This window comes from Triturus cristatus, chromosome 11, assembly GCF_964204655.1.
Source record: "Triturus cristatus chromosome 11, aTriCri1.1, whole genome shotgun sequence".
In the NCBI taxonomy this organism is placed as follows: Eukaryota; Metazoa; Chordata; class Amphibia; order Caudata; family Salamandridae; genus Triturus; species Triturus cristatus.
In genome coordinates, this window is record NC_140594.1 from 853,681,474 (window position 1) to 853,709,445 (window position 27,972).

The 27,972-nt window shown below is 48.0% G+C and overlaps 2 protein-coding genes across 3 annotated transcripts in view; one reads left to right on the forward strand and one right to left on the reverse strand.

Moving 5' to 3' along the window:
- LIMS2 (LIM zinc finger domain containing 2) overlaps positions 1-27,972 on the forward strand; it is a 229,914-nt gene that overhangs the window by 89,169 nt on the left and 112,773 nt on the right. The window lies entirely within an intron of this gene.
- Positions 108-27,887, reverse strand: GPR17 (G protein-coupled receptor 17). The gene is made up of 2 exons (XM_085634657.1): positions 27,295-27,887; positions 108-2,990 (listed from the first exon to the last, which is right to left on the reverse strand). The coding sequence occupies exon 2, from the start codon at positions 2,985-2,987 to the stop codon at positions 1,953-1,955; it is 1,035 nt and encodes a 344-aa protein (XP_085490783.1). The 5' UTR covers positions 2,988-2,990; positions 27,295-27,887; the 3' UTR covers positions 108-1,952.

Below are 27,972 nucleotides of genomic sequence, written 5' to 3' on the forward strand. Positions count from 1 at the left end.
TATCTGTGTGCATCGTTGTTCCTCCCCATTCCGGTGGAAAATATATCCACAGTGCCTCCAGTTTTGACTTTAGATAGGAAAGAAACATATACTACCCAACTCACTTTGTACCATGAACATTTATTAAATAGTTAGAGAAGTAACATTAAGAAATATTCACTATTATTTTATACAGTTAACAATCCATACTCTTGGCCTATGGTGTATGTCTGAATCATATGTACAACATACAATTACCACTATGTATACATAAGGGGTGATACACACACCCTAGGATCCATTCTGACCTAAGAAAAGACGTAAGCGCTTACCGTTTTCCTGGGACCGGGAGGAGTATTTTGGCTCCCGTCCACTGGCACCAATTGAAGTGCTCCACGTGGGCTGGACATGCCCTTATACATACTTGGAAAATAGGACACACCTATATACAGAATTACTAGATGGATGAACAGTAATTTATCACATTACCCCATTTTTCCTTTTGGATGGATCATTTCACTAATTCCCACGCTTATTGTTCATAGCTAATATTGATGAATTAAATACAATTCCATCAAGTTGGACTTTCCGGTAGAATTTCCCACTGCTTTTGTGCCCTGAAGAAGTCCATTTTCATTTGGTTGAAACACGTTGGCTCACTTTTTTGCTGTGCATATAAGAATCATTAAAGAGAGGATTTCTTACGGACTTTAGAATTTTTGGAGGATATAATTCTAATTTTTACAAACATAACAAAGGTGGTGCACCTCTGGTCTTTATTGCCTTTGAAAGTGTACACCTTTTAATAATGAAAAATGGCGAAGAAATTTGGAGAACCTGTTTAAACTTGAAAGGATGTGCACGTTCCAATTTTGCTAAGAGGCACCATGTTTTGGGAGCCTTTGTTGTAAACTAATCAACAAAAATATATATATTTTAAATCATGCAAAATACGTTATATTTGGCACATTAGATGAAGCAGGATTATTTTAGAGGTAGGTGTGCTAGAAAGTGTACATACAAAGAAGACATAAAGTTCCAATGACACTCTCTGTGTCCCTTATTTCCATTTGAGAGCATTACCATATGATTGCTAGGCAGGAGAGAATAGGGTTGTGCCTGAGGATACATAGGTGGTATCTAGTGAAACCACTTGGGAAACATGCTGTGTATACTCAGGCATCATTGGGGTTGGAAGTATTAGGGGTTTGTGGCTGACAAGATGATGTATATGGTGACATCTTACGCTCACTGATGGTCCTAAGTACCTTGAAAGGTGGGGAGTGCGGGTTGGGGAGCTCGAAGCGAGGCCCTGCCTGAAAGACCTGGCCTGTGTATATTTTAACAGTGACAGGCTGGGATGCATGGGGCACAGTTCTTTCCTTCGTCTTTCCTGGAGCGATCCTTTTTTGGTTGTTTGTAGTGTGTTCATCTAGCTGTCAGTCTTCTCTCTGTTCTTGCTCCAACAAAAAAAACATAACTTGAAGACACCAGCAATTGGAACACTCCCCTGCATCAATTCCTAAAGAATTTAAAACAGTTTCAGACCACAGCAAAGCCACTGTTCAACTGCAGATTATTAGTTGCTGTTCCTGCTTTTAATAGTTGTGTTTTAATAGATTCCTTTCCAAAAGTGGGTGTGTTATATTCGAATTGGAGTCTGTATCTTCAAGCTTTACTATTTATGTACTGGTGCCTAGTGTTTATGGACAGGCAGCTTTAGAAACTAGTCTCATGTCTGATTATTGGAGAGTGAATAGGAATCAGTGTTTTCATTGGCCTGCTCGAGCAGGCGACATGAAGAGAATCGCCCAGAATGACTCTGGTGACCTACATCCCACAATTGTCCAGTGTGGCACTTGCACTGGGGCTTAACATACTCTTTGGCCCAAACAGTGCAGCCATTTACTGGTTGCCAGTTAGATATTTTGAAGCTAAGAAAAAACTCCTTTTCTTCTGCATTCCTTAAGCCATCACAGCTCTGACTTGGTGCTGAGGGAGCTCTCGCTGGTCTTTCTGTCATTACTTACAGGTGACAAGTTGGAGCTTTTGCCAGAAATCAAGCGACACAAGGCTCCACGGAACTTCTCTGCCACAAAAAAGTACATTACGGGGTCAAGAGCGCCATTCAAGCAGGTCAAGCAAGATGTAATTCGATTGCTGAGAGCCAGCCCGCGCTGCAGGGCACAGGATGTCTGGGCACCTTGGTGGAGAAGAATATATATTCCGCGATTCACATGATAAGGCACAAAGCAGACAAGGAAGATGGTCAAAACCAGAATGATCATCTTGATGGCTTTGTCCTTCAGGTGTTTCTCCACACGATTGCCATTACGCAGACGGTGGATTATCAGCAAGTAGCAGGTGACCGTGGTCACAAAAGGGAGAGTGAAAGCCACGGCCACAGACACCAGTGCGTATCGTGAGGCCTTCTCTCGATACAACTGTAGACAAACGATAGTGTCATTCACCTGGACCGTCTGTGGGCTGAGCAGGAGGGGAGCCATTGCCACAGCAACAATGACCCACAGGAAGGTGCAGGCCAAATGGGCATAAAGTGGTCGGCGCAGTCGAATTGACCTCACAGGGTGAACAATGGCAAGAAAGCGGTCCACGCTTATGCATGTTAAGAAGTAGATGCTTGCATACATGTTCAGGTAGAACAGGAATCCAGTAACGCGGCAGGGCACTTCACCAAATGGCCAATGATTGCTTGAAAAGTGATAGACTAGCCGTGTAGGCAGAATTAGCACGAATGTGAGGTCTGCTAATGCCAGGTGCATAAGGAAGATGTTCGCTGGAGTTCCTGATTTTCTGTCTCGGAGGAAGATCCCAAGTGCTAGGACGTTGCCCACTACAGCCACAACGAAGGTCAGTAGATAGAAGGTAGCTAGAACGATGTTTTCGGCGTCTGTTTCTTTGCCACATCTCTCAGATGTCTGCAGGGATGAGTTGAGAATCTGAGCTGTTAAATCCACCAGATCATTCATTTTGTTCACTGTGACCATGACCTAGAAAATAAATGCATATACAGCTCTATAAAAGATGCACATATTCTGATGTTTATAGACTTCAGCAATTGCATTTGTAACTCATGCAGATCCCACTGTCACGTTAAGCCTAATTTCTTATTTGGAATTCAGTGTGTCTGATTAGATTTAATCTCTCCTCCTTCTTCTTATATATTACTAAACTCCCCTCTGCACCACGACAGCGCCAAGCCAACATCTCTTACTAACTCCTTTCCTGACCGCTAATCTTTTCAGCTCTCAGTGACAAACCTGTTCTTTTGTGGATCGTGTTGACTCCCCATATTTTCCTTTCAAGCTCACCCGTGTGCGTTCTTCTTTCCTTCCCTTTACCATTTTGCTGATTGCCATCTCCACTTGATGCAAGATGCACTATTTCCTAGACATCCCTGAGGCGTGCTTCATGTTTGCTAACCCCACACAAGCTGCTCCTTACATCATACAAACCTAACAAACCCTGTCCATCCCCAGCTCAGAGCGTGCATCATTACACCATAAACCTAGCGCACAGACTATATCTTTTTGAGTGTCAGTTCTCTGTAGTGGCATCTTTTTATGCACCATGCTTTACAATGGTCTCAGCGGCGGCTGACACAGGTGAGTGTGGTTGGGCGGGGCAGGGTGGGAGGCCGAAGTGGACAGACGACGGAATAGGTATAATAAAATAAATAAATAATACATATTCTGTCTGTCGACTTTCCCCCCCTGCCGCGCGCGCCCCACCGCACTTACCTGTGCCGGCCGCAGCTGAATGGTTTGAATCTAATGGTTGAAGCCCTATAAGTTTTAAAAGGTTGGAAGTATCAGAGTCTGGATTGCGAATGTAACCATAACTTTATGAAGTAATTGAGCCCCCATAATAAATGTACATTCTTCTCCATTTTGAGATTTCTTTTCCTGTTTGACGCTCAGTCTGTAAGTTAGCTGTGTTTCATTTTTCAGCCGCAACACTGAGCACTTTGACATTGCTGCTAAAAATGTACCTAAGGTACAACACCATTTTCAGTGCCATAATAGTGTGCAAATATTGAGGGTTTGTATATTTGTCTGTCTGGTGTTCAAGAGGGCTTACGGCATGATACAACTGCTATTTAGGCATTGTACTGACTGCTTGATTGACCATGTCACTTCTGAATAATACACTGATATCCACTGCCTGTCATCTCAACTCGAGCCTGTGGACTGTCATGAAAGCATGAACCTCCAGTCTGGGAATTGTTAAGCCTCAGAGAAAGTGAAGTGATGTGGACTATGTGGAGAGGACGATGCCAATGTCAAAGTATTTACTATGCAGTAGAAGGATGAAAGGGAGTTGTCTTGGCCATCTGTTGGGACTGGAATGTCCCTAGCATGGTGTACTGTTGTGTTCCCTGCCGTAAATGCCAAACTGTATGTATCTGGTATCCATATCTGCGATGTTGGCCCTGAAATCACAGTTATATAGCATGTGTGGAGAGGCCCAGACCTCCTACTTCTTGAGTAAGGCCCTGTTACCTGGAGGGGTACACCAAGCATGCCCTCATTGACTGACTGAGGACTGTTTTCCCTGTCATAGGTTTAGCACCAGGTGGTGGCATCAAACTGTGTTTTGTGAATTTTTAGTTGAGACCAGAACTTTTTGTCCTTGTCACTGGAGTTAAATCCTACAAGCCCACTCAAGTAAACTTCTCTTCTATGCACCGTACCAGTTTTTAGAGCTGACAATGGTGTATGTATTGTGCATGTTTGTGAATGTAGTCTGCCTGGTACACCCATTGTGTTTTTTTTTTTATTAGACAAAAAGCTGAAACACAACATTGCTTGAAATGCAGGCACGTGCAGAATAGGGGTATATAATGAGCACAATTCAGGAATACATTTTAAGCAAATTCATCAATATTTTGAGAAAAAAAAGAAAGAAAGAGAAAGAAAGAAAAAAAACAAGAGAAAAAAGACAGAAAAAAAAGAGAGCAAATGGAGAAAGAAGAAAAATACTTTTAATTGCTTAGATCATCCACCCAATCTCTGATTGGTCACCAGATCTTTAATCCCTTAAGATTCCCTCTCTTCCCCTTATGAGCATAGAGGGCATTCTCCAAATGAAAAACATGTAACAGACGCATTTTCCATTGCCCAAATGTAGGAGGTTTTGGGTCGAGCCACGAGGAAGCGATGCATAATCTGAGTATAGACATCCCGATAAACAGGAACTCCTTGTCCTTATCCTCTAAAATTGATACCCCGAGTAGCATAAGTTGGGGGGATAACAATACCCTCCTATTCAAAGCATGTTGCAAAAACGTGGTGATCTCCAATCTAAGTTTATCAAGCTCTGGACATGTAGAAAAAATATGTACCAGGTCTGCACCCAAAGTTTTACATCTAAAACAGTGGATACCCTCCAGCCCGCCCCATTTGAAAATTTTGGCAGGAGAGATATAGAGGTCAAAAAATGTTTTAAAACATTGAGCGCGAAGGTTAGCAGTGAACAAGACAGTATTAGCTAAAATGATAGCATTTTCAAGGCATGAGTCAGTGACATCGAGCCTTTCCTGCCATTTATTGGAATGCTTTTCAATATCGTCAGGTAACCCTTCCCGGAGTATCCCATATAACTTCGAAATTGTAAGAGGATCCCTGCCAGTAAGGGCTTCTAACAGCGGGATCACAGTAAGCCCAGTTGTACCCCCAGTTTTCTTAGTAATAAAGTCCCTAATTTGTAGGAACTTAAAAAATTCACTATTGGACAGGTTAAACCTATTTTTAATTATTTCGAATGTGGCCAATTGATCTCCATCAAGCAGGTCTGCTATATTGCGAACACCGGCCCTTAGCCACCGGTCGAAATAACCATCCAACAATGATTCAGGGACCTGACTGTTATTGAAAAATGGGGTGTATCGACTAAACCTGCCCATGCCTAGTTTTTTCCTGACCCTAGTCCAGTTTTGGAATGCTGTAATCAGAGTCTTGAATCGGGTTCTTTTATAATAACTGGGCTCATACATTTTTAGAAAGCAACCGCGCACTCCCGGACCCATTAGCATCTCATATATAGTGGGCAATGCATTTAATGACATAATGCCATTTTCAGCAGATCGAAACAAGGGCCAGTAATATTTAAATGAGGCCGCCAAATAATATAATCTGAAGTTTGGCAGTCCGAGACCACCTCTTTCAACTGGTAATGATAAAAAACTATTTGCACGACACGTTTTTTTATAAGACCAGATAAATCTCGCTATCTCTCGCTCAATCTGTTGAAACCAAATATTGTGTATTTCCAGGGGTATTGTACGAAAGATATAGAGTAATTTAGGTAGAACTACCATTTTTATCATATTACATCTGCCAATAATAGATAATTTCAGATTATCCCATCTAACCATGTCTTTCTTAGTTTTATGTATTATAGGGGTTAAGTTTGCCTCTACTATCTCCTCAGTTTTAGCCCTGACTCGGATACCGAGATACACCGCCTCCTCCACTATTCTATCATCTGAAGAAGTCATAAATTTATTAACAATAACCTGGGTTTTATCTCTGTTAAGCCTGTAGCCAGAGGTTCGGCCGAGCTTCTCGGCCAGCATTTCGACTTCAGGCAAAGCGGTAGATAAATCCGACGTAACGACAGCGACGTCATCGGCATATGCCAGGATTTTAATGTCCATATGATTTAGTCTGAAGGGGGAAATATTCTCTGAGGCCTCTAAGAGCTTGAGAAAAGGATCCATATAGAGTGCATATAGCAAGGGCGAAGATGGACATCCTTGTCTTGTCCCGCGCTCTATTGGGAAAGTTTTGGAGGAGGCACCCATAATCTGTACCTGTGCTGACGGTTTATAGTAAAGAGCCTGCATTGCCCCAATGAAGCCTTCTCCTAGGTTGTTAGCTTTGAGGCATTTCCATAAGTAATTCCAAGAGACACGATCAAATGCCTTTTCGGCATCTAGGAAGGCCACTGCTAGTGGAAGTTTTAAAGCATCAGAGGCATCAAGCATTGTAATAAGTCTCCTTATATGGTCCTCTGTCCCCCTCCCCAGTATAAATCCATGCTGCCATTGGGAGACCAATCGTGGCATGACTCTGTTAAGGCAAGAGGCAAGAATCTTGGAATATCGCTTAGCGTCGCTATTTAAAAGTGTTATAGGTCTATAAGAGCCCATATTTAACGGGTCCTTATCCTTCTTTAGGAAGATGACGATGTTTGCCGAACCCCAAGTGGCTGGTGGTGTGTCTCCTCCCTTAATAGAATTGAAAAGATCAAGGAGCTCCGCCCTTACCTCCTTGAAGAAGGTTTTTGTAGAATTCTAAAGGTATAGCATCGATGCCTGAGGCTTTAGATGATGGTAAATCATATAATGCCTTCTGTAGTTCTTCATCTGAGAATTCTACTTCGAGGTGAGACGCATCCTCATCTGCCAATTTTACTTTAGGCAGGAACATAGGGTCCGAATCTTCGTCAGGTATCGTGTCTGCAGCATATAATGCCTGATAGAAATCTTTGAAAGAATCTCTAATCTCGTCCTCATCTGTGATTAAAATGCCATTCAGATTTTTTATTTGATTTATATGTCGGGCAGAGCTTTGTTGTCTGGTCCTGATTGCAAGTAATCGCCCAACAGATTCACTATATTCATAGCAGTCTTGCTGCTTAGCTAGATATAAACCTGCCAATTTATTTAGATAGAGGTCATTTAGAGTAGACTTGGTTACTAGAATTAAATCCAGAGTTTCAGTAAGTTCAATTTTATCTCTTATTTTTACTATTAATTCCGTCTCGAGTTGGGCAAGTTTCGAATAGTGAATCTTCACCTGATCATTATATCTCTTCCTTTTGCCTGCACTGTAACTAATGGTTTCCCCTCGTATCCAGGCCTTAAAAGTATCCCAAACTACTCCTGGAGATGCCGTACCCCTATTAATGCTAAAAAATTCCTCAATTCTGCTTCTCATAAAATTTCTGTAATCTTCATCTAAGAGTATAGCCCTTTCAAATGACCATTTTTTATTTTTATTTGTCATACCATCAATGAAGAATTCGAAGATCAGGAGGTTGTGATCGGATAGGACCCTGGGTAGTAATTCGATTTTTGCATGTTTTGTGAATTTTTAGTTGAGACCAGAACTTTTTGTCGTTGTCACTGGAGTTAAATCCTACAAGCCCACTCAAGTAAACTTCTCTTCTATGCACCGTACCAGTTTTTAGAGCTGACAATGGTGTATGTATTGTGCATGTTTGTGAATGTAGTCTGCCTGGTACACCCATTGTGTTTTTAAGTGAGCCAGAGTAATGGAGACCTGCGGGATCCATTTTGGATACCCAGCCATTGGCCTTTGCACACAATGGAAGTGAGGTTATTGATGTAAAAGTATTGCTGACATTCCTGAAGCTAGAGAGCGGAGACCTTGCCATAGAAGTGAGGAGGTGGAGACAGTGCTCTAATAGAAATGTGATTAAACCTTTTGCTAGCAAGTTGCTGCTGGTTAGTCTTCCTGAATGCCACCATTTGGTAAATAGTAGCAGAGGTGGGTGCGAGTGCATACTGTGTTGTACAGAGGGGAGAAAAACTTTAGGTGAGGCCTGTCCTTTTGCCTTTAACTGGTTACTCCTTCAGTTTTGCTGATGACAGCCAGGTGCAGAAACCTCATAACTCACTCTTCCTTTTTACGGGTGCTCCAGGTTGGAGACTTTTGTGCTGTGAGAAGCATCACTCTACAGAAAGGCGGTGTCTGGAGAGCAGCCTAGAAGGCACAATTGAAAAGAATTCTACCATAAACCTGTTCTACAGTGGCAGGCAGTGGCTATACATCTCCTTTCTGAGTTTAGTGTAGAAATGTGGGCCCCCCATTTGTGGTTCCAGTCCCACGTTCTCTCTGATCAGGGAGGGAAGTGGTCTGCAGAGTACTAGGTGAAATGATGTGCAACCAGAGCAGGTGTTTGTCCGATAGCCAGCTTCCCAGACATAAGGCTCACCAGTTAAGTTTGAATCTCTTCCTGGAAGAGCTGTGCGCCTGTCATGAAGTGACACGAAGAAGCCTTCCTGTCTGCTCAGAGAGGGAGGGATCCTGCAACCCCACAGGAGGGCTGCCTTTCCAGAAGGACCGAGGTGTAGTGTGTGCCAGCTGTCTGTGGGACAAATAGAAGAGACAGTCCAAGTAGAGCGATCTGAACACTTAGTGTCTATTGGCCTGCAGTCTCTCTGTGCTGGTTCCAAGCAGGAACCACAAAAATGTGTAATTGCAATTGCCGAGGCTGGGTCGAAGGCTGTATTTGTGTGCCAGATTGATTGACCTATGCGTGGTAGCAACTGCCCAGAGGGATCAACCTGTGTGTGGCCACAATTGTCCTGAGTTATTGGCCTCTCCATGGCTGCGACTGCGTAGGGTGATTGGCCTTAGCGTGGCTGCATCTGCCAGCCCAGCAGAGCTACATCTGCCTATGTTGTGACCAGAGGCCATTGCCCAAGACCCCAACTACTGCAAGGCATCCCAATGGTCCGATTGAGACTGCATGATGGAGTCTTAGCGGCACATTCTGGCAGTAACAGATGTTTCACGGTCAAGAGCTCCCTTATATACTTTCTGTGCATGTAACCGTATGACGGAGAAGGAAGAGCAAGAAGTTCAAGATCTTCTTTATCTAAATGGTTTCAGAGGCATTGCCACAATTGTTCTTGGGACGGTTACATGGCTTTATTCCACTTTGAGTAGGAATTGGTTCTCATTTCTAATTATAACTACATTATGTACTGGTAAACACAGCCTTCATGCACCTTGCTAAACCTAAGTCAATCATTTTGATGGACATAAATCCTTCTGATAAGTTTTTGATAGAGCTCCTTGAGTCCCTGTTGCTTATTCTCCTGCTTCTGTGCCTTTTATTAGACAGCTCTGTGGGGTAGCCAAGTGTTTAATTGAACCGCTTCAGTAAAAATTGCCACTCCGAGCTCAAAAATGAAATACTGGTGGTACCAGGAGAACACCTCCATATCTGAAGTCATCCTGCAGCAGATTCCGCATAGCGTCCACCTCCAAAAGGCAGTCATTATGCCTCAGCCCCATTGTCACGTGGCTTCCAGAGAAGCAGGTCAAACCAATTAAAGTATAGGGTGGATAGTTCTCCTCACAATATGTCCAATGGCTCAGGCCTCCGGGATACATTTGCAGTACGCACGAGGAAGAAGATCGACTGAATTATTAGATTGTTCTGAAATAAATCCTTGGCAGGCTGGCAAAGTAGAAGGACCATCACCCACGCACTCCTAGCAAGCAGACTGGACTACGGAAACGCCCTCTACTTTGGAATCAACAAATCCCTGCTCTGCAAACTCCAGACAATCCAGAGCACCGCTGCCAGACTCATCCTCGGCTTCCCGTGACATGAACACATCACCCAACACCTGCGAGGCCTCCACTGGCTCCCCGTCAAGAAGAGAGTAACCTTCAAGCTACTCACTCACTCCTACAAATCCCTCCACAACACTTGACCCCAATACCTCAACGAAAGAGTCTCCTTCCACGTAGCCAAGAGAAACCTCCGCTGACCTCACCGATATCCCGCACATCCGCAGAGCTAGAGCGGGTGGAAGAGCCTTCTCCTACAACATGGCAAAGACCTGGAACGAGCTCCTGATCAACATCAGCCGCACCCCCACTCTGCACACCTTCAGGAAGGGCCACAAGACCTGGCTTTTCGGCTGACTTGGGGCTGCACCCCTCCCCCCCACATCCTCCCCTAGTGCCTTAAGACCCTCACAGGTGTGTAGCGGGCTTCACAATTCCCTGATTGATTGACAGAGCTAATAGTAATTCTTCCATGGAGCAAGCCGGTAACTGCAACTTTACTAGTAGAACCCTGGACTGTCACTAATCAATGCACACTTCAGTGTTAAATACTGGAGAACCTGGCACTAAATATTGACCCTCTGTCATTATGCGTAGGCTGTAGTCTCAGCTTTTATTTCGATAATTCACACAGTAGATACATGCACAAGAACTTTCATGTACCACAAGTACCACAAGTGCAACAGTGGTGAAGGACAACCTGAGGCCCTAATCATCAAACCATGGTTGCCCGTAGTGCCATTCCCAGTGGTCACCATTGTGTTGGACTCAACAGAAGCATGTCAGCCTGTGTGCTGCTGATGAGGACTGAAAGCTCGAAAGTGGTCTTAGGGTGATTTTTTCCAGTCCAGGGAGGACCTGGCCTGGCAGTTTGGGCTAGACTGTTCCCATTGAGCGCAGGGTCAAGACTGATTTACATATGGCTGGGTCCAAACTGGACTGGCATGGTGAGCAAAAAAAACAATGGATTTAGGCACATATTTCTGTACTGGGGTGAATGCATGACATTGTTTTGCATTCTGGTCATCTATTGTTCTTTTTGCATTTGTCACCCCGAGTAGTACAGGTATGCCCAGACGTGGGTCCCGTGCTCTCCATGCCACTGGAGTCAAGCTATCCTGGCTGATGAGGGCTGAAACCCCGAAACCGGTCCTAGGATGCTTGTTTCTAGTCCAGGGAGGTATCCACTCAGAACAGGGGTACCCCAATTTGGAATATAGGGAGAGCAGTAGGGGAAAAAAGTCAATAACTCAAAACAAAAATAAAGCTCTACCTTTTCATATATAGGTGGATCAAATAAATCTGACTGGTATGTCACCCATATTTGGTTGTCAGCAGCGTCAGCAGCCACATCATTTGGAAGAGAGCACACAAACAAATTGAATTTGAGGTTGAAGATAATGTTTTTTATCTTTATTATTTGAGAACAATAGTTCAATTAGTGAATCTACAAATAACTCATATACTAGGGATAAACGAAACAACAAATTTTTTGGGGAAATGATATATACAAAAAATCAGGGTGGGCCCCCATAGGGGAATTGAAAGAGTATATATACAATTAAATAGCAATCATTTTATCAAACAATCCATACATTCATACACAGTCAGTCAAAAACATAAAGCATACATTTACTCTTCATTAAAATGTTAGTGAATATACGGAGGAGCAACCTCCTCACAGTATTGAGGTGTCTAAAGTGTTAGACACCACTAGATCATATAGAGGGATACGCCAGATCGAACAAACTTAAGGCGCGAACCTGCCGCTGACCGCGGCCCCCGCAGGGGGCCACTCGGCGGTCGGCGCCTTAGTGGCCCCGGGGCCCCGGTCACCCCTCCCCACTCCCTCCTTCGGGGGGGGCAGGGATCCTGATTGTTGCCCCCCCCCCTCCGTGTCGGGGGCCGGAAGTGACGCGCAAGGCGCGTCACTTCCGGGCCCAGGTGTGAGGGGAAGGCTATTTAGCCTTCCCCCACCCTCACTGGCGACCTCTTTGTCGCCCACCTCGCCTCATACGTCGCATCGCCGCTCTAGGTCGTCGTGCTTCATATTTAAGGTAAGTCTTGCTGCACCCACTCCGCCCCGGCCCTGTCCCTGGGCGGTACCAGGACGACGGGGCCCTGTGGCACGGTTTGCCACGGGCGGAGGGGGCGCAAGACCTATGCAAGGGGGCGAGTTTGAGGGCGGTTGAGGTGACCGTGGGCTGCGCTGCCGACTTGCGGGAGAGGAACTAGTTTGGCGCATTAGCGTTTCCCCCCGCGGCTCTGAGCAAATTACTAATCCCGCCGTGCCCGGGAGGGCATGTAAATATGGCACCCACGCCCAGGGCTATGATTACCCACGCCCAGGGCTACGATTACCCACGCCCAGGGCTACGATTACTTGTTGGCCCCTCGTTGTTGGGCCGAGCCCGCGTTTAATTTACCTCCACCTCCATGTGCTCGATGCGTATGTGCATCCGGTGCTCAGGCACAGCGCTCCAATAATTCTGGCAGAGTTCGCGCAGTGACCCGGAGGCTCGGGCCGCCCCCTTAATTTCATCGAGTTGGGTCCGTGTGCGGCTTTCGGGAATCCACGTAATCTCCCTGTACAGGAAATGGTGGCAGCACTGCATAGTGCATCGCGGCACGCAAACTGTCGTGTCCTGTTAGCTCAGTTGGTTAGAGACTGGGGCTAACGAGGCTTAGGTTGCTGGTTCGGTCCCCAAACTGGCTAATTAAATTCTCGGTTCGGGTCTAATTCCAGGTTAGGCTCCGAAGGTCTAGCGGCGGGTAGCGGGGAAGGGGGGCTTAGGGGTGCGCGAGCCTGCGTGAATTGCCCCCCATGCCGCAGCAGCCGCGGCACGCATCTACCGTCCTCTCTCCCCCCACCCCCACCCCCTCATGCCAGGTAATGGGCCAGGAAACGGCTGGTGCGAGGATCAGGGTGGATGGGCGAGAGGGGGGGGGGCGATGTTAGGCCCATAGCGCAAGTGGAATTGTACCGCTGGCCACGAGCCTAAGACTGGCCCGGCCTGATTTGTGCAAAAAGGTGGATAGGTGATGGCCTGACGGCAAGGGCGGTAGACCTCGAAACTCGGGTTCGGGTCGTGGCAATGACGAGAAAACGTCCTGTGTTTCTGGGCATATCACTTACGCTCACTGTGTGTAGTGACGGTGGAATGCGCCCACAGGTAGCGCATCTGGTGTAATGTACCGCGCTCGGTTACCCGATACCTGCGGGTCAAGTTTGCTTGGGTAGTCTCCACACACGGGGGGCTCGTGCGGGTGTGAGCATTGGGGCGGGCACTTTGCCGGCCGCATTGTTGGGTTTAATGCTGCCTTTTCGGCCAGTGCTGTGGCCGCAGCGTGAGGACAGGGGGCCAGTCCCGGCACCCTCGGCGTGCTCTAATACTGGAAGTGGCGGAGCAATTGCTGGGCAGGCGGGAGGTGGCGGGATCGATGTCCGCACTCGCTATTAATTTAAAAAAAAAAAAAAAAAAAAAAAAATTCTCATGCGCGTATTGCGAGTTTGCCTCGCTCCCGTGCCAATCGCTAAGGGGTCGCAGTGAACGCTGCTTAAAGCAGGGATCGCGCTGCCGCCAGAGTTGCGGATTGCTGGTTGCGTGCCCCGTACGGCGCGTCCACCCCCTGTGATCGAGGGAAAATCAATTATTCGCCCCGTGCAGGAATGGGGAATGCCTACTACGGTGCTAGTTAAGGCGTTCCACACCCTCAGGCGAACTCGCGCTATATATATATAAAAGGCAACAGATTACCAATTAGGGGTACTGGGGCCCTTGCCTCTGGGTGTAGGTCTGGTTCTTGGGTCGCCCTCCACGCCGCATCGGTTCATCGGTCGTCGTCTAGTCGTTGTGTCCCCGGGCGCTCCACACCCTCAGGCGAACTCGCGCTATATATATATATAAAAGGCAACAGATTACCAATTAGGAGTACTGGGGCCCTTGGCTCTGGGTGTAGGTCTGGTTCTTGGGTCGCCCTCCACGCTGCATCGGTTCATCGGTCGTCGTCTAGTCGTGGTGTTCCCGGTTTAACGGTGAGTCTCGCTGCCCCCACTCCGCCCCGGCCCTGTCCCTGGGCAGTACCAGGTCGACAGGGCCCTGTGGCTCGGATGGCCACGGGCGGAGGGGGTGCAAGATTACGGCAAGGGTGGCGATTTTAGAGGGCGGTCGACGCGGTCCGTCGGTGGTGCTGCCGAATGGCGGCACTGATCAGTGCAGCATGGTACGTAGCCCGATTGGTAGAGCACCTGCTGGCGCGCGAAAGGTAGCATGATCAATGCCCGCACTGCCCAATTTTACAATCAGGTAATCTCCTTGGTGAGGTTGTCCTCGAAGCCGCTTACTCATCTGGCGATCCTGGGCTAATCATTAAATCTCCCCGCGCCTCGAGCGGGGTCCGTATGTGGGTTCGACGCAGCGATGCCCGCACTCTCCAGTCTAAAATGCCCCTACTCTCCTTGACGAGGGGGGGTCCGCGGGAAGCAGGTTTCGAGCCGCGAGGTCGTGTCCTCATTCGGCGATCCTGGGCAATTCATTTAACCCCCGAGCCTCAAATTGGGTCCGGGCGGGGTTGTCGACGCGGGGGAAATAGCGCGAATGTAGAATCACTCGCCTGGCACGCGGGAGGTAATGGGAGCGATGCCCGCACTTTCCATTAACAAATTGGCATGGATTTGTGATATCATGTAATCTCCTTTATGCGAATGTGGTCCGGCGGCTGCACGGCCGTCTCGGGGGCGGCAAAGCAATTTCCAAGCCTCGTGGTCGCGTCCACATACTGTGATCATAGGCAAGCCATTTAACCCCCCCGTGCCTCGAGTCGGGTCCGGGTGGGGCTTCGAGGAGGTGGTCCGTCGGCTGCGCTTGACGCCAAAGGTGCGGTAAGGCAGGCTGCGAGCCTCGTGGTGGGGTCACCATCCTGTGATCCTGGGCAAATCATGTGGCCCGTCGACTGCGCTACCGCCAAAGGGCACTTAATCTGCCCGTGCCCGATTAGGTAATAAAACTCGGGTCACATGCACAACGTTCCAATACCTTCAGGCGGGTAATCATTTGCAGCGCTTCCGATACCTTCAGGGAGTCGCGCAGGGACTCAGGGTAATGACTTAGTCTTCCCGGGCCGGATGGCGCAGAGTAATATGGCACGCATGTACAGCGTTCCAATGCCTTCTGTTTGAGTGCGTGCCGCAACCCTGGGCAAATTACTTAGCATCCCAGTGCCTGAGGGGTTGCGTAGTTGAATATGGTGCGTTTGCGCCGTAACCCTGGGCTAATTAATTAGCCGCCCCGGGCCCGAGTATGTATGTGGATGCGGTGCCCGGGTACAGCGCCCCAATTCCGTCGGGCACGCCGCGTTGTGACTCTGGGCTAATCGCTTAATCGCCCGTGCCCAAATATGCACTTAAATTCGGGTCCCAGGTACAGCGCTTCAATACCTTCAGGCGAGTTGCGCTGGGACTCTGGGTAATCACTTAATATTCCCGTGCCTGAATGCATAGGTAAATACGATGCTCGGGTATAGCGTTCCAATGCCTTACGGGCGAGTGCGCGCCGTAACCCTGGGAAAATTACTTAGCCTCCCCGTGCCCGAGTATGTACATAGATGCGGTGCCCGGGTCCAGCGCCCCAATTCCTTCGGGCGAGTTCGCACGGCGACTTTGGGTAAATCATTTAATCTCCCCGTGCCTGAATGCGTAGGTAAATACGGCACTCCTGTTCAGCACTCCAAGGCCTTCGGGTCGAGCTCGCGCTGTAACCCGGGCCAAATCACTTAGTCTCCCAGTGCCCGAGTGCATATGTAGATGCGGTGCAGGGGCACGGCGCCCCAATTCCTTCGGGTTCAGTTTGCGCTGTGACACGGGGCAAATCACTTAATCTTCCCGTGCCCGAATGCGTATGCAAACACGGGGTAGCGAGTTTCCTGATGCAGGTGTTGCATAGCTGGCCCCTTTGGGAGGGAACGCCTGGCGTGGGGGCAATGGTAAGCACGGGGTTATGCCTTTAGCGGGGGCAGGCGGGTGGCCAGCCTCCACTTACACGCACTCCCTCACCAGGGCTTTCGGTACATCTCACATAGGTACGGTTGGGAAGGTATAAGGCTGGTTGAGTGCCAGCCGTCTAGGCTGTATAACCAGCTGAACTGGTTGGGAGCTGGTCTTCGCCACTCCATTCATGTACTCACGTGCGGCAGTCTACTCAGGTGCGGGAAGCCAGGTCTCAAGCCTCGAGGCCGCGTCCGGTGATCATGGGCGAATCACTAACCTCCCCGTGCCTGAATAGGTAATGTGAACACGGTGCTCAACGTGCAGCTGTTCACTTTGTGGCAGGAAACCAAGTTTCGAGCCGCGAGATCGCGTCCTGTGATTCTGGGCAAATCACTATATCTCCCCCTGTGCCCGAATAGGTAATGCGGGCTGCCTATATAGGCAGATCCATGATACCAGTGCATGCATTGCTCGCAAGATTTTGCTCCATATACTCGAGCACGTAGGAGACTAGCGTGGGTTCACGGCCCCAAAACACCAGCACTGCACGGCTGGGAGCTGCCTGGGTCCCCGCTGATCGCGGGAGGTGCAACACATGTGGCGCTCCCTGGTTAAGGTTATCGCCCCCCCTCCCGTCGGCTACGCTGCCGTTGAGGGTGGGGGGGCATGCAGTGGGCTGCGTGCGGCAGGCGCAATGGACCTGGCACGGGGATCGTTTAGTAGTGCCTGACCTGGCAGTTTGGGCTGGACTGTTCCCATTGGGCGTAGGGTCAAGACTGATTTGCATATGGTTGGGTCCAAACTGGAATGGCATGGTGAGCAAAAAAACGATGGATTTAGGCCCAGATCACTGTACTGGGGTGAATGTATGACATTGTTCTGCATTCTGTCCATCAATTGTTGTTTTTTGCATTTGTCACCCTGAGTGGGACGGGTATGCTTAGACGTGAGTCCCGTGCTCTCCATACCACTGGAATCAAGCTATCCTGGCTGAAGAGGGGTTAAACCCCGAACCCGGTCCTAGGATGCTCGTTTCCAGTCCAGGTAGGACCTGGCTTGGCAGTTCGGGCTGAACTGTTCCCATGAGGCACAGGGTCAAGACTGATTTGCATATGGCTGGGTTCAAACTGGAAAGGCATGGTGAGTAAAAAAACGATGGATTTAGGCCCAGATCTCTGTACTCGGGTGAATGTAGGACATTGTTCTGCATTCTGTCCATCAATTGTTCTTTTTTCTCAAGCAAGAAGCTGCAGCAGAAGCACTATAGCCATGAACAGCCTCCATGCTAAATGCACTTGATCAGAAATGTATCTTCCAATTCCTTGGTAGGCCTGTAACAAGGAGACTGGGTGTTTTACCTACAGCAGTGGGAATACCTCAACATTGAAGAGCTGGTTCTAGTTAACATACTAGGGATAGTCATTACTTAAGCTGTTGGACTAATGCTTTAGACAGTTGTGACATCACTATGAAGGAAAGGGATATGCTTAATTACAGGCAAAAGGGTGGAGTACAAACTCACTTATTGGGGTAGTTTGAAAATAGCATAAAATGTAGTTAAATCTCCAGTGTGACTTCTGCCAGTATATTGCAACCATAGAAGCCTCCCTACACTTGCAAAAATACATTACCTAGGCGCCTCTAGAAAGGTAATTGTATTTCTGCAATGTGAATACTCGAGTTCAGGCGTGAGCATTTCTGAAAAGCCCCAGTGTTGCTCTGATTGGTGTTTCCTGTATATTCTTCTTTCCCTTCTAAAGGTTGAGAATGCACCGCACCCAAGAATAGACAGCCAGTGGTATCATACAGTGAGATCAGGCTACGGCGTCTTCGAGAACCAGATTTCTTCCTTGGAGAAATGTAAGGAACACCTATGAGGAGAAACCTATGAGAGGAAAATGTCCATAATTACCATATTAGGGACCGGGGGAGCAAGTGAATATATAGCACACACTTTGCTGCAAAATCTGAGCTAGTGGGAAGGCGAATGGCTCTTTGAAGGAGGTTCAGGGACGTACAGCCGGCCTCTCTGGTGCAGTGGAACCCTCTTCAGGGGGCACTTGTTTGGCCCAAAGCTTTTGTGCATATAGTTTTGCTGCCTCTCAAAAAACTAAAAGAGGCAGCTGCGTTGTTTAAGTTATGCCTTTGGAGAGGCTGCAGGGATAGCAAATCTGTGCTAACTTTTAAAAACTGGGATCATGGGGTAGAGGGAATTTGAGAAGTGGAGAGTGTTAGATGCCATTACCTGTAGAATTTGTTCACAAGCATAGGTGGACCTAGGTCATGGACGACCCTGTGATTTCAGGCATAATCAAATCTGGACCATTATTTTACCCAATATACTCTTGAGGGCATTCTCGGGAAATTAATGTGTGCTATTCGCCGGAACCATTGATCAGTATTTGTGGAGAGGTTACCATGTCAACCACGCCACTTATACGTCTTTCTCAGACTCCTCCACCTTATCTCTGCAGTGTCTCTTTCCTCTATCACCTAAGCTTCTTACTTTCAATCCAGGGCACTCTCACAGTAGCGTGTATCACGTTTTCTCCCTTTCGCTCATTTTGACCACCCTCCAGTGTTGTCAATGTTTTCCACAGTGTATCATCTATAGACTGAAAGTCAACTTTCAATCCCTTCCTCCTATAATTCCAGTCAATGTGTTTTCCATAAATGTCCACACCCCCGTACACTCTTTCCTCCTATATTGGAGAGAATGCTGCCGGGGACCTCCTAATGGGTGTGTCCTCTGGCCTATGCACAGGAACCCCTCTCAGGGCCCTGTAGTGAAACATCCTCTTCCTCTGCACACTACCGTCCGAAGGTCCTAGCAGAAGAGCTCTGGTCTGCTGGAATCCCTGACTAAATAAGCTGCTCCACAAATTGGCGGAATCTGATACATTATAACTTATTACTCCGGTTCTGTGACGCCTGCTCTGTGGAGATGCCAAGAAAGCCGGTGTTTAAAGGAGCAGTCTGGTGAATGATGTCAGAATAGGTTTTGCAACCTCGCCAGATGCCATCAAACAAGGAGACATTCTGGGACCCTCACTGTTGGTGATTGTTGATGTTGTAAGATTGAGTGACAACAAGCTTTCTACCTTTCACTGCCCCCTTTAAAGCTCATACTTTGACACAAGCCCCTTGCAGGCGATGCTGGTATCTGGGGAATGAGGTGTCTTTGGAGAAATAGCACATTGAAGCTCTTGCTCTGCCTCCTTTCTGTCCCCTTACTTCCCCCTCATCATATTTCCCTTCATTCCTGATTTTCCATCTCTATATCTGGTTCTCTGAAACCTTCACAGTCTAAACCCCTACTTTACCCTCTTCTATCCTGCAGATAAATTGACATATACTATTTAATATCACTAGACATGTTCTTCGCGCCCCATTGTCTTCTACTGACTGGCAGTGCACTAATACCCTCAAATGGGGCAAGTTTTGTGAGGTGCGGTGGGAGGGAATTCTAGAGCTGTCAAGACAACATCGTACCCTTTTGTGGCAGCCGCACTATTGCAGAATTCTCCTCAGCCCTACTAGTGAAGTATTATAAGCGCAATTTAAAATGTATAAGAAATCATGTTTGTGTAACGGACCCTTTAATTGGCCGGAATCCGTGGCGCGGAGTATAGGAAAGATTATAAGTGAAAATAAAAGGTTTGTGAGAGGCTACGGGGCGGCAAAAAAATAGTTCTCAAGCATGAAAAGATTTTTTAAATGACGATTTGAAAATTCTACAAAACCTCAAGCGTGATTTTGTATCGCTGTTCACAACGGAGATAAAATTGTGAATACGAAAGAATTAAGTTCAGTTCTGCATTCCATAACATATTGCACTCCATAACATATTGCTCCGTTCTGTAAGATTTTGGACATTTAAAGCAATCTTTCTGCTGCACATGCGCACGACCACACTAAAATGCGTTAGACTCTAACGCTTGATGCGTGGCACTTGACGGGGCTGATAGTCTGGCCTGCTGTAGAGGGTGTGTATTACTGGTACCGAATCCTGCGGTATATAGAGGGGCTAGTCTGCATGTCCAAAGCAAGGAAATGTTGCCACACAGAGAAGTAGCTTTACATAGAGCAGCAGGTGCCGTGGCACTGCGGCCCTGGGCTGTGAGGAACCCTCTTCACCCCAATTAGTGGCTGTTTCTCACTACTAGCCGGGGTAGGTAGGGAGGCCCAATCTCCATGCTTGCATTAGGGCCCAAGGTGGCCTTCCTACACCACAGTTATCGCGATGGCTACTGGCAGCGTTATAGGTGACATTAACGGAAGATTATGTGTAGTCGCTGATCCTAATACTATTAAACTCCCACTATGGGTATTTCACGGCCTGCACATCATAGGATCCACCACACATCTCACTTGTATATTCTTAACTGAGCTATTCATTGATGTTTTGTATGAAAATTGCGTGCTTTTGATTAATTATGTTTGTAGATACTCTAATAAACTGCATGCTATTCCGAAACAACATATTGAGAACAATTAAAGGTACTGTAGTATATTTTGAAAATCTGCAACACTTATGGTGGTAGAGAACGTGACATTAAAGCAAAAAGCTGAAGGCTAGATAGATATAGAAAGGAATTCATGCTTCTCCTGAAGCTGACGGTTAGGACGAAACCGAGATTTGTTTTTAGAGGGGAGCCCCAAATACAAGCTGAGAACTGCAGCCAGAGTCAAATTAAGAGTGTCATTAAGGACTAAATTTAGGTTTTCAAAAATCCAACTTGTTAATTGGAGTGTACTTTGAATGTAACAGTTTGTCCATAACCAGTAACCAGTGATCAGTGACTGGCAGAACAATATGGTATTGTTTATTGTAACTTTGCCATAGGCGTACGGACCAAATAGCAAATGTAAGCGGAGCCAGCGAGCGGTGATGGCTGAGGTGGACTGAAGCAAAAGGCGAGACTTGGTGAACGATCACGTTTTCAGGACAGAAGTCGAGGATTGAGATTTGGGCAGAAGGAAATTTGGTGTATTTAGTGATTGGGTGGCAGTGCATTGAGATCTCTAAGCGCCAAGAAAATGAGAGATTACCTGTGCTCGTGTGTCTCCTCCCTCATTCCTGCCCAGGCACTCTAGGCTGTGATAATGCAGCCCAGGCCTCGCGCTTTCAAGGTAGTACATACTGTCAAAGGCGTGTGTGACGTGAGCGGCGGTTTGTGCCCGGGCTCGTGCTGTGTTTTAGTCAGCGCCTCTCCTTACCCGGCGCGGCTGTACGCTATACACTTCACCATGAGTGACCATCACTGGGCTGTGAGACTAGTGAGGCTGCATTGCTGGCCACTCACTCTCCCTGACGTAGTGATGGGACTGATCAGGCTCGGGCCCTCTGCCTGCCAGCACTGAGTGTCCGCCTAGTAGGGGAATGAGACCCGCGCCGTCCTGAGGCAGCCCTCAGACTGCTGGCAGCGCCTGTCATTCTGCGCTGCTCAGGGGTCTCTGCCCTGGTCGCGCTGTGCTGCTCACACTGCACTTTCATTGGCCTGCCCTTGTACTACTTGCACTGCACAGTACGCTGCTTCATTCATCCCGGCCACCCTGCAACACGTGCTGTACACCACAGCTCCCCTCAGTGCTGCGTTCAGTGTGCTCGGCCCCAGCAGAACCCGAACTCACTCTGTATTACTGCCACTGGGTGTAGGGCCCAGGCCATACCCTACTCACGCCGCACTCCACTGAATGTTCATTCTGCACTCAGACTCCTCCTCTCGTGCACTCCTGCTGCCTGGCGCACAGTGCACTCACTGATCACCTCAGCGGGGAGACGCTACACTTTTGGCACTGCGCCGCTCCCACGGGCTCTACATCTTGTTGGCCGTCCATGGGCACGTTGTGGCATTTATAGTTATAGTTATATTAGGCACGAGAAGGGAAATAGGATTGATTGGCATATGGGACTTACCTTCACACGCGGCTTTGAATGGCATGTGATGGGCCATGATTGGCGCAGGTATGTGGGGATACACGCCTAAGGGGCATTGCCTGGCACATGATGACAAAAGTGCTAGTATGCAAGGCATTGGCTGGCATATGGAGGGCACCTGGGCACAGAATGCCTTTGACTCTTCTATGAAGGGGTGTACAACGGATTGGCATTGACTGGCATATTTAGTAGGTGTTTATGCACGCGATCACCTTGTCTGTAGTATGGCGGGTACCAACACACAGGGCAAGGGAAGGCACATGAAGACGAGACTTGGGAACATTATGGCGGATTGCAAGCGTCAGGGGCAACTTCTGCAGTACATTAGGTCGCAGGCCGCAAGATATGTAAATAATAGGATGCCCCTTAAGGCGGGCAGATAATGATCACTTTTTAATATACAAGAAACAAATCACCAGCATTTTTTGATGGACGATAAATAAAAAGAATCAATGTTATCAAAACATTGAAGAAAATGTATAATTTGTGATGCCTTAAAAGATCTACTTAATTGTAAAAATAATATAATATGAATTAGAATAATAGAGTTGGGCTAGTCACTTAAGGCGCGAACCTGAGCCTAGTGCCCGGCTCTGACTCCGCACGAGGTCCTCTTAGGCCTTCGAGCCCAAAACGAGCCGAGTCGCCTCTAGCTTCTGCGTGTTGCTCACCATCCTAACTCAGTGTGGCGTCCTGCACGCCACCTCCTGCCCACCCTGAAGTCTGGGCGCCCACTGAGGAGGACAGGCAACAGGCAAACACATCAGAGCGTTGGGTAAAGCGTGTTTCTCTTTAAAACTCTATTTCCAGTGGCTCCAACAGACAGGCGCTTTCACAAACCACCTTCCGTGGCGCCCAGATACTCTCTCGGGTGATTAGTTGGCGCTATACAAATCAGCATAAATAGCATGGCACAGCCCCTCACCTCCTTCGTGCGGCTGCTCCGAAGAGAGCGAGGTTTCACAGAGCCTGGTGTTGCGCAGCTTTATGGAAAACGTGCATTCTAAGCTGACCTTTCGTGCGGAAAGAAACGCAGTTTTGGAGAGTGCAGGTGGCTTTATCATAATCCCTCGGCAACTCTTCTCCCTGTCTCCGTTGGACCAAGCAATTCTCTTCTCTAGCTACAAAATGCACACCCCGAGCAGCGGGAGGGGCAGAAGGGTGCGCAGGGAGAAATTAAATACGCAGCCCTCTGGGACGCCGCCGGCGGTTATGAAAGGCTGATATTACGAAACAAAACTTCTGAGCTGAGATGCGTGGGCCAGAAGTTCGGTCCCTGTGTACCCTCCGCCACCCATAGCACCACCGCAAGGACTCTGATTAGAAACGGCACTTTGACTGCGTCTTTTCGGAGGTGCTCTCGTTACGCCCTCCCGCCTCCTTTGCTGAGACAGTCCCCGGAGACACCAGGAGACATGCGGGCCAGTGAGGTGACTCCGCACTGCTGCCCCCACCTCCTCCACACCCTCCTCCGACTTCATTCCAATGTTTAAACTGGAGAAGCCGTGGCGTGTTGCCCCCTACGACTCCATCATGAATTCTTTGCAAGTGGAGGGATTGCGAGGAGCCCTTTAACCAGAGCTTAATTTGGGGATGTTTCCGGGGCTCGGCACTGTACTTAAATGTCATCACCGGTGCTTGTGATAGTCTGCCACAAGGTGGCGCTGTTTGTATACATTAAAATGACTATTACCTGCCGCCCAAGTCATTGTTATAGCTTTGGAGGCCTAAAATAGGGCGAAGCAGCGAATTGTCACATTTGTAAAGGTGTGATGGTTAGTGGATGTGTTGATACTAACCTCGGCAGCATGGCAGGGGCAATGGGGTGGTGCAAGCTGCAGTGGCCTCCTTACGAGAGCCCTTGCACTTAGTGTTTTTATTTTATTTTTTTACAAATTAAGCACTGCCTTCAGCCCATCTAAATCCCCCAATGAGGTAATTGAAAATGCAGAATGCTCCGTGCGAGCTGCGCCGCCATGGAAGTGTCTCCGGCAGAGCGCTGCCTCCTTGACTTTTATTGATGTGAAGCCCGAAGCGGCGACCGCTGTCCCAGGCCTTCTGTTCTGCTGATAAGTGTCATTGGCTTTCCTGGTGTGCTCGGCCGCTCCCAAAGCCGGTCTCTTTAGGCCAGTGGAAGCTGGGGATGTCATCAAAAGTACAGTGCGCTGCCTTCACTTAACTTTGTGCTTTTATGCAGCGATGCTTTTATTGTCAGCCTCATTTAACATGCAGTGTATACATTTATTTAAGAGTGCGCTGTTTTAGCTCCTCCAACAACTCACCCAAAGCAGTAACCTTTGAAGTAAAATGGGAACGAGACGCCCATGTAGTGGCAGGAAGTGCAACCAAGAAACATGTGATCAATCCCAGCTTCCTTGCTTGGGTAACATCAGGCGCGTAACACCCATTGAACTCACAGGGCTTCAGCCCCCCTCCCCCCCCCCCCCCCGTCGTGTGTGGCAGCCCGGGATGAGAGAGGAGAGCTTCCCGGCGCGCACACAGCCGCACCCGAGCACTTCACAGGTCTTTAAAAGACCATTTGCATGTTATTTTCTTAGCCTCACCCCTCCCCCCCCCCCCCCCCCCCCCCCGAAATTTGGCTCTAGTTGCGCCTCTGGGTAACATGTGTGATCGCAGGATTTACCGTGTTCCCTGCGCTTCCTTGTCCGAGAGCAGCATGAAATATACCCGTTCAACATGGACGCTGTACAGAAGCCTCTCGGAAGAGACCAGAACACTGCTCCATCTATACCAGCCTGAGACATATAGGGCACGCGACTCCCGACCCGGCTCTTGGCTCGCTAATAGCATCATTTACTTTCGAAATATTTGGAGGGCTCGACTCAAGCTCTTAGAGTCAAGCCTGGCTCGGCTCGGCTCTCCGTCTTAAATTGCTGGCTCGCCCACCTCTACAGAATACAGAAGTGGAAACACCCGCCGGCTCAACAGATAGTGCCGGGGGGATTTGCAGCCTCAGGGGCACCTTATAACCAGGATCACTGCCATGGACCCATACGGACGAAGAACTTCGGAATTGATAACTAATGAGTAAGCATTGTAAGTAACGAAGGTGTGCTGAGCAAGAGTCCGCGTCATCGCACGGCATTATAGCAAAGACTGGACATGTATTTAATCACAAACAGACGCATGTGCTGCCCCCTGGGCTACCCCAATACCACGTGTACGGCATCCTGTGTGCTCCACTTGACTGTAACTCGTAACTTTCTCTTTTGTTCCTGCGTTTCTCTTTTTTAATTTGAAAATCAAATTAAAAGTCTTATTAAAAAAAAGGGTGTTATTTTAAATAATGTTTAGGGGCGTTTGAATGGGGCCAAAATGGCAAACGGATATTTTGAGGCAAAATGGATGTACTATTTACCAAATATCTCAATGTGTTTATTGTTTGACTGATGCTTCGTGATTGGTGGCGCTTAGTACTGATGCCAAAGCATCATTTCCTTGGCGGCAGCGAACTCTTTCTTTCTGCTATGTTTATTATTTCGGGGAACATGGAAGGCATCTCCCGAAGTGCTTTTATAGCTTCTAATGGCCGTTTTATAAATATATAATTACTATATACACCCAGAGCCTATAAAATCAACGTAACAAACTACTGAGCCTATACATTTACTCAGTTCTATTCGGTGTTGACATAAGAGTTACCTAGTTGAGAGAAGAGGTTGCACGCTTTATAGGGGATATTTTTATTGGAAATTAGGTAACAAAAAAAAGATGTGCTTCAGGGGCAGTGAGGAATATGCTAGATAACACGCTTTTTTTTTTTTTTTACATCATACGTATTTGCCCATTTTAATATAGCACATGTTTAGTTTGAACCAATGTAGACTAAGTGATTTGCCCTGAATCACTCTGTTTCTTGAGCTGGGATTCAAGGGCAAATACCTCGCTATTTGCCCCCCAGATCAGTAATTAGCCTCCCTACTTGTTCCTCCCTATAAAATGTGCCGAACCCCAAGATTACTTGTGGTTTCTGGGAGCAGACACCTGGGAGGGGTGGGGTCGGGTTGGGTGAAACATGTGGGAGGTGAGGGGATTCATTGGAGGGAGAGGGGGTTGAGTTGTTAAATACGGTCGGTTTGATTTATGGTCACGACTCAGGGCCGTGGTAATGGGTGTATTATGCCCCCCTCAATCCAGACGCCTACACACCTGAAGCAAAATGTATATATATATATTTTTTTTTTTATAGAAGCAGGTCTGCCGTATTCATTACTTAAGGAGCATGTTAGTGCAGATGCCACTAGATGGCGTCAGATGCCATGTTTTCTCTTTCTCTGGAGTTCGTTTCCTTTGTAATACTTAGAAACATGCTTTACAGCCCCAGGCAAAAACGTAAGAAGCCCCCAGAGGGCACTACATTAAGTTTTCGCTCTGGGCCTCGCAAGAGCTTCTCACGAGCAGGTAAGTGTCTGCAAATTGGATGTAGATTTTGCAAGGCGAAAGCTGAAGTTGAAACCGTTATAGGAATGAGGCCGCTTTGCTCCCTTGAGTGTTTCCGCATATTTTTCTTATATTTTCCGCCTTTCCCGACCCGATTTTTTCATGTCATTTTCCCCTTTCCCGCCCCGACACACCCCTTGCCAAAACAGCAGTGCATTCACAGATGCGAAGCACGCTCGGAGGATTAGGCGGAAGTGAGTCCTGACACTCCTGACTGAATGGCCCATCAATGGTCGACAGTGGCGTATCTCCCTATTCAATCCTCCCATCCGTGTCCCAGGGGCCTCTCGGCGCTTAACTTCCAAAATCTCTTTCACTAGACCCAATTAGTGCCCCATACATTTTAAGCCTGGATTGATGGAGACTGTCTCCTCTTTGAGTCTCTCTCTTTACTGACAGCCTAAATGTGTGCTTTTAGCTCACTGTAGACGGTACTGTGTGGGGGACTCTCTCCCTCTCTCTTTTCTACCCGTCCCCACCACCCGCTTCTGTCTCTGTCTCTCATTCGCTCTCTCGTTCACACGCACAAACACGCGCGCTCTCTCTAGAATGATAGTACCCTCCCTTCTCACCTGACAGTGAATGACAGTGTCTCTTTGCTGCTCTCTGGAGAGTGGTTCTCCTAACTGTGAGTGAATGGTGGTGTCCTCGCTGTCACAGGCCCCTTGGGGTCTTGTCGGTTCACTGTGGTCCGAGGCTCTGAAAGATGGTGTGTAGTCTCAGGCGGGGTGCAGGGTTGTGTCTGCTCACTGCAGCGTGTCGGACGCTGTCACCTCGCTATGGAGTCCCGTATGTGGGGCCTCAGCACTGCTATCTCTCAGTGGGGTAGGACGGTGTCTCCTCGCCGTTGACTAGATCATCATAGTTTCTGCATTCATTGTGGGTGTTTGTCGGGTGCAGGTGTTAAAAGTATGTCTTCTGTCCACTGTGATACTGGCTTCTCTCCGCAGTTGTTGCAGGACTGGCTTGTTCTTTAGGGAGTCGTCCACGCCTGTTGCTTTTTTTGTCTTCTTTGGGGAACTTTAGCGCCTCGTCGGGGGTAGTAATGCAACTTTCTGTAGCCCTCAGGTGCAGCAGTCTCTGCTCGGGGCGGTTGCTTGTCTCGCAGGTGAACTCCCGCGCTTCTCTCTGCCGAGATGTTTTTCCAGATACTGCAGTATGCTCTGTCTGGCCCGGTCGGGTCCTCCCTATATATAAAGAGGAGGGCTCGGCTCGGGACATGAAGTTTTATCATTTCCCCCCTACATTGC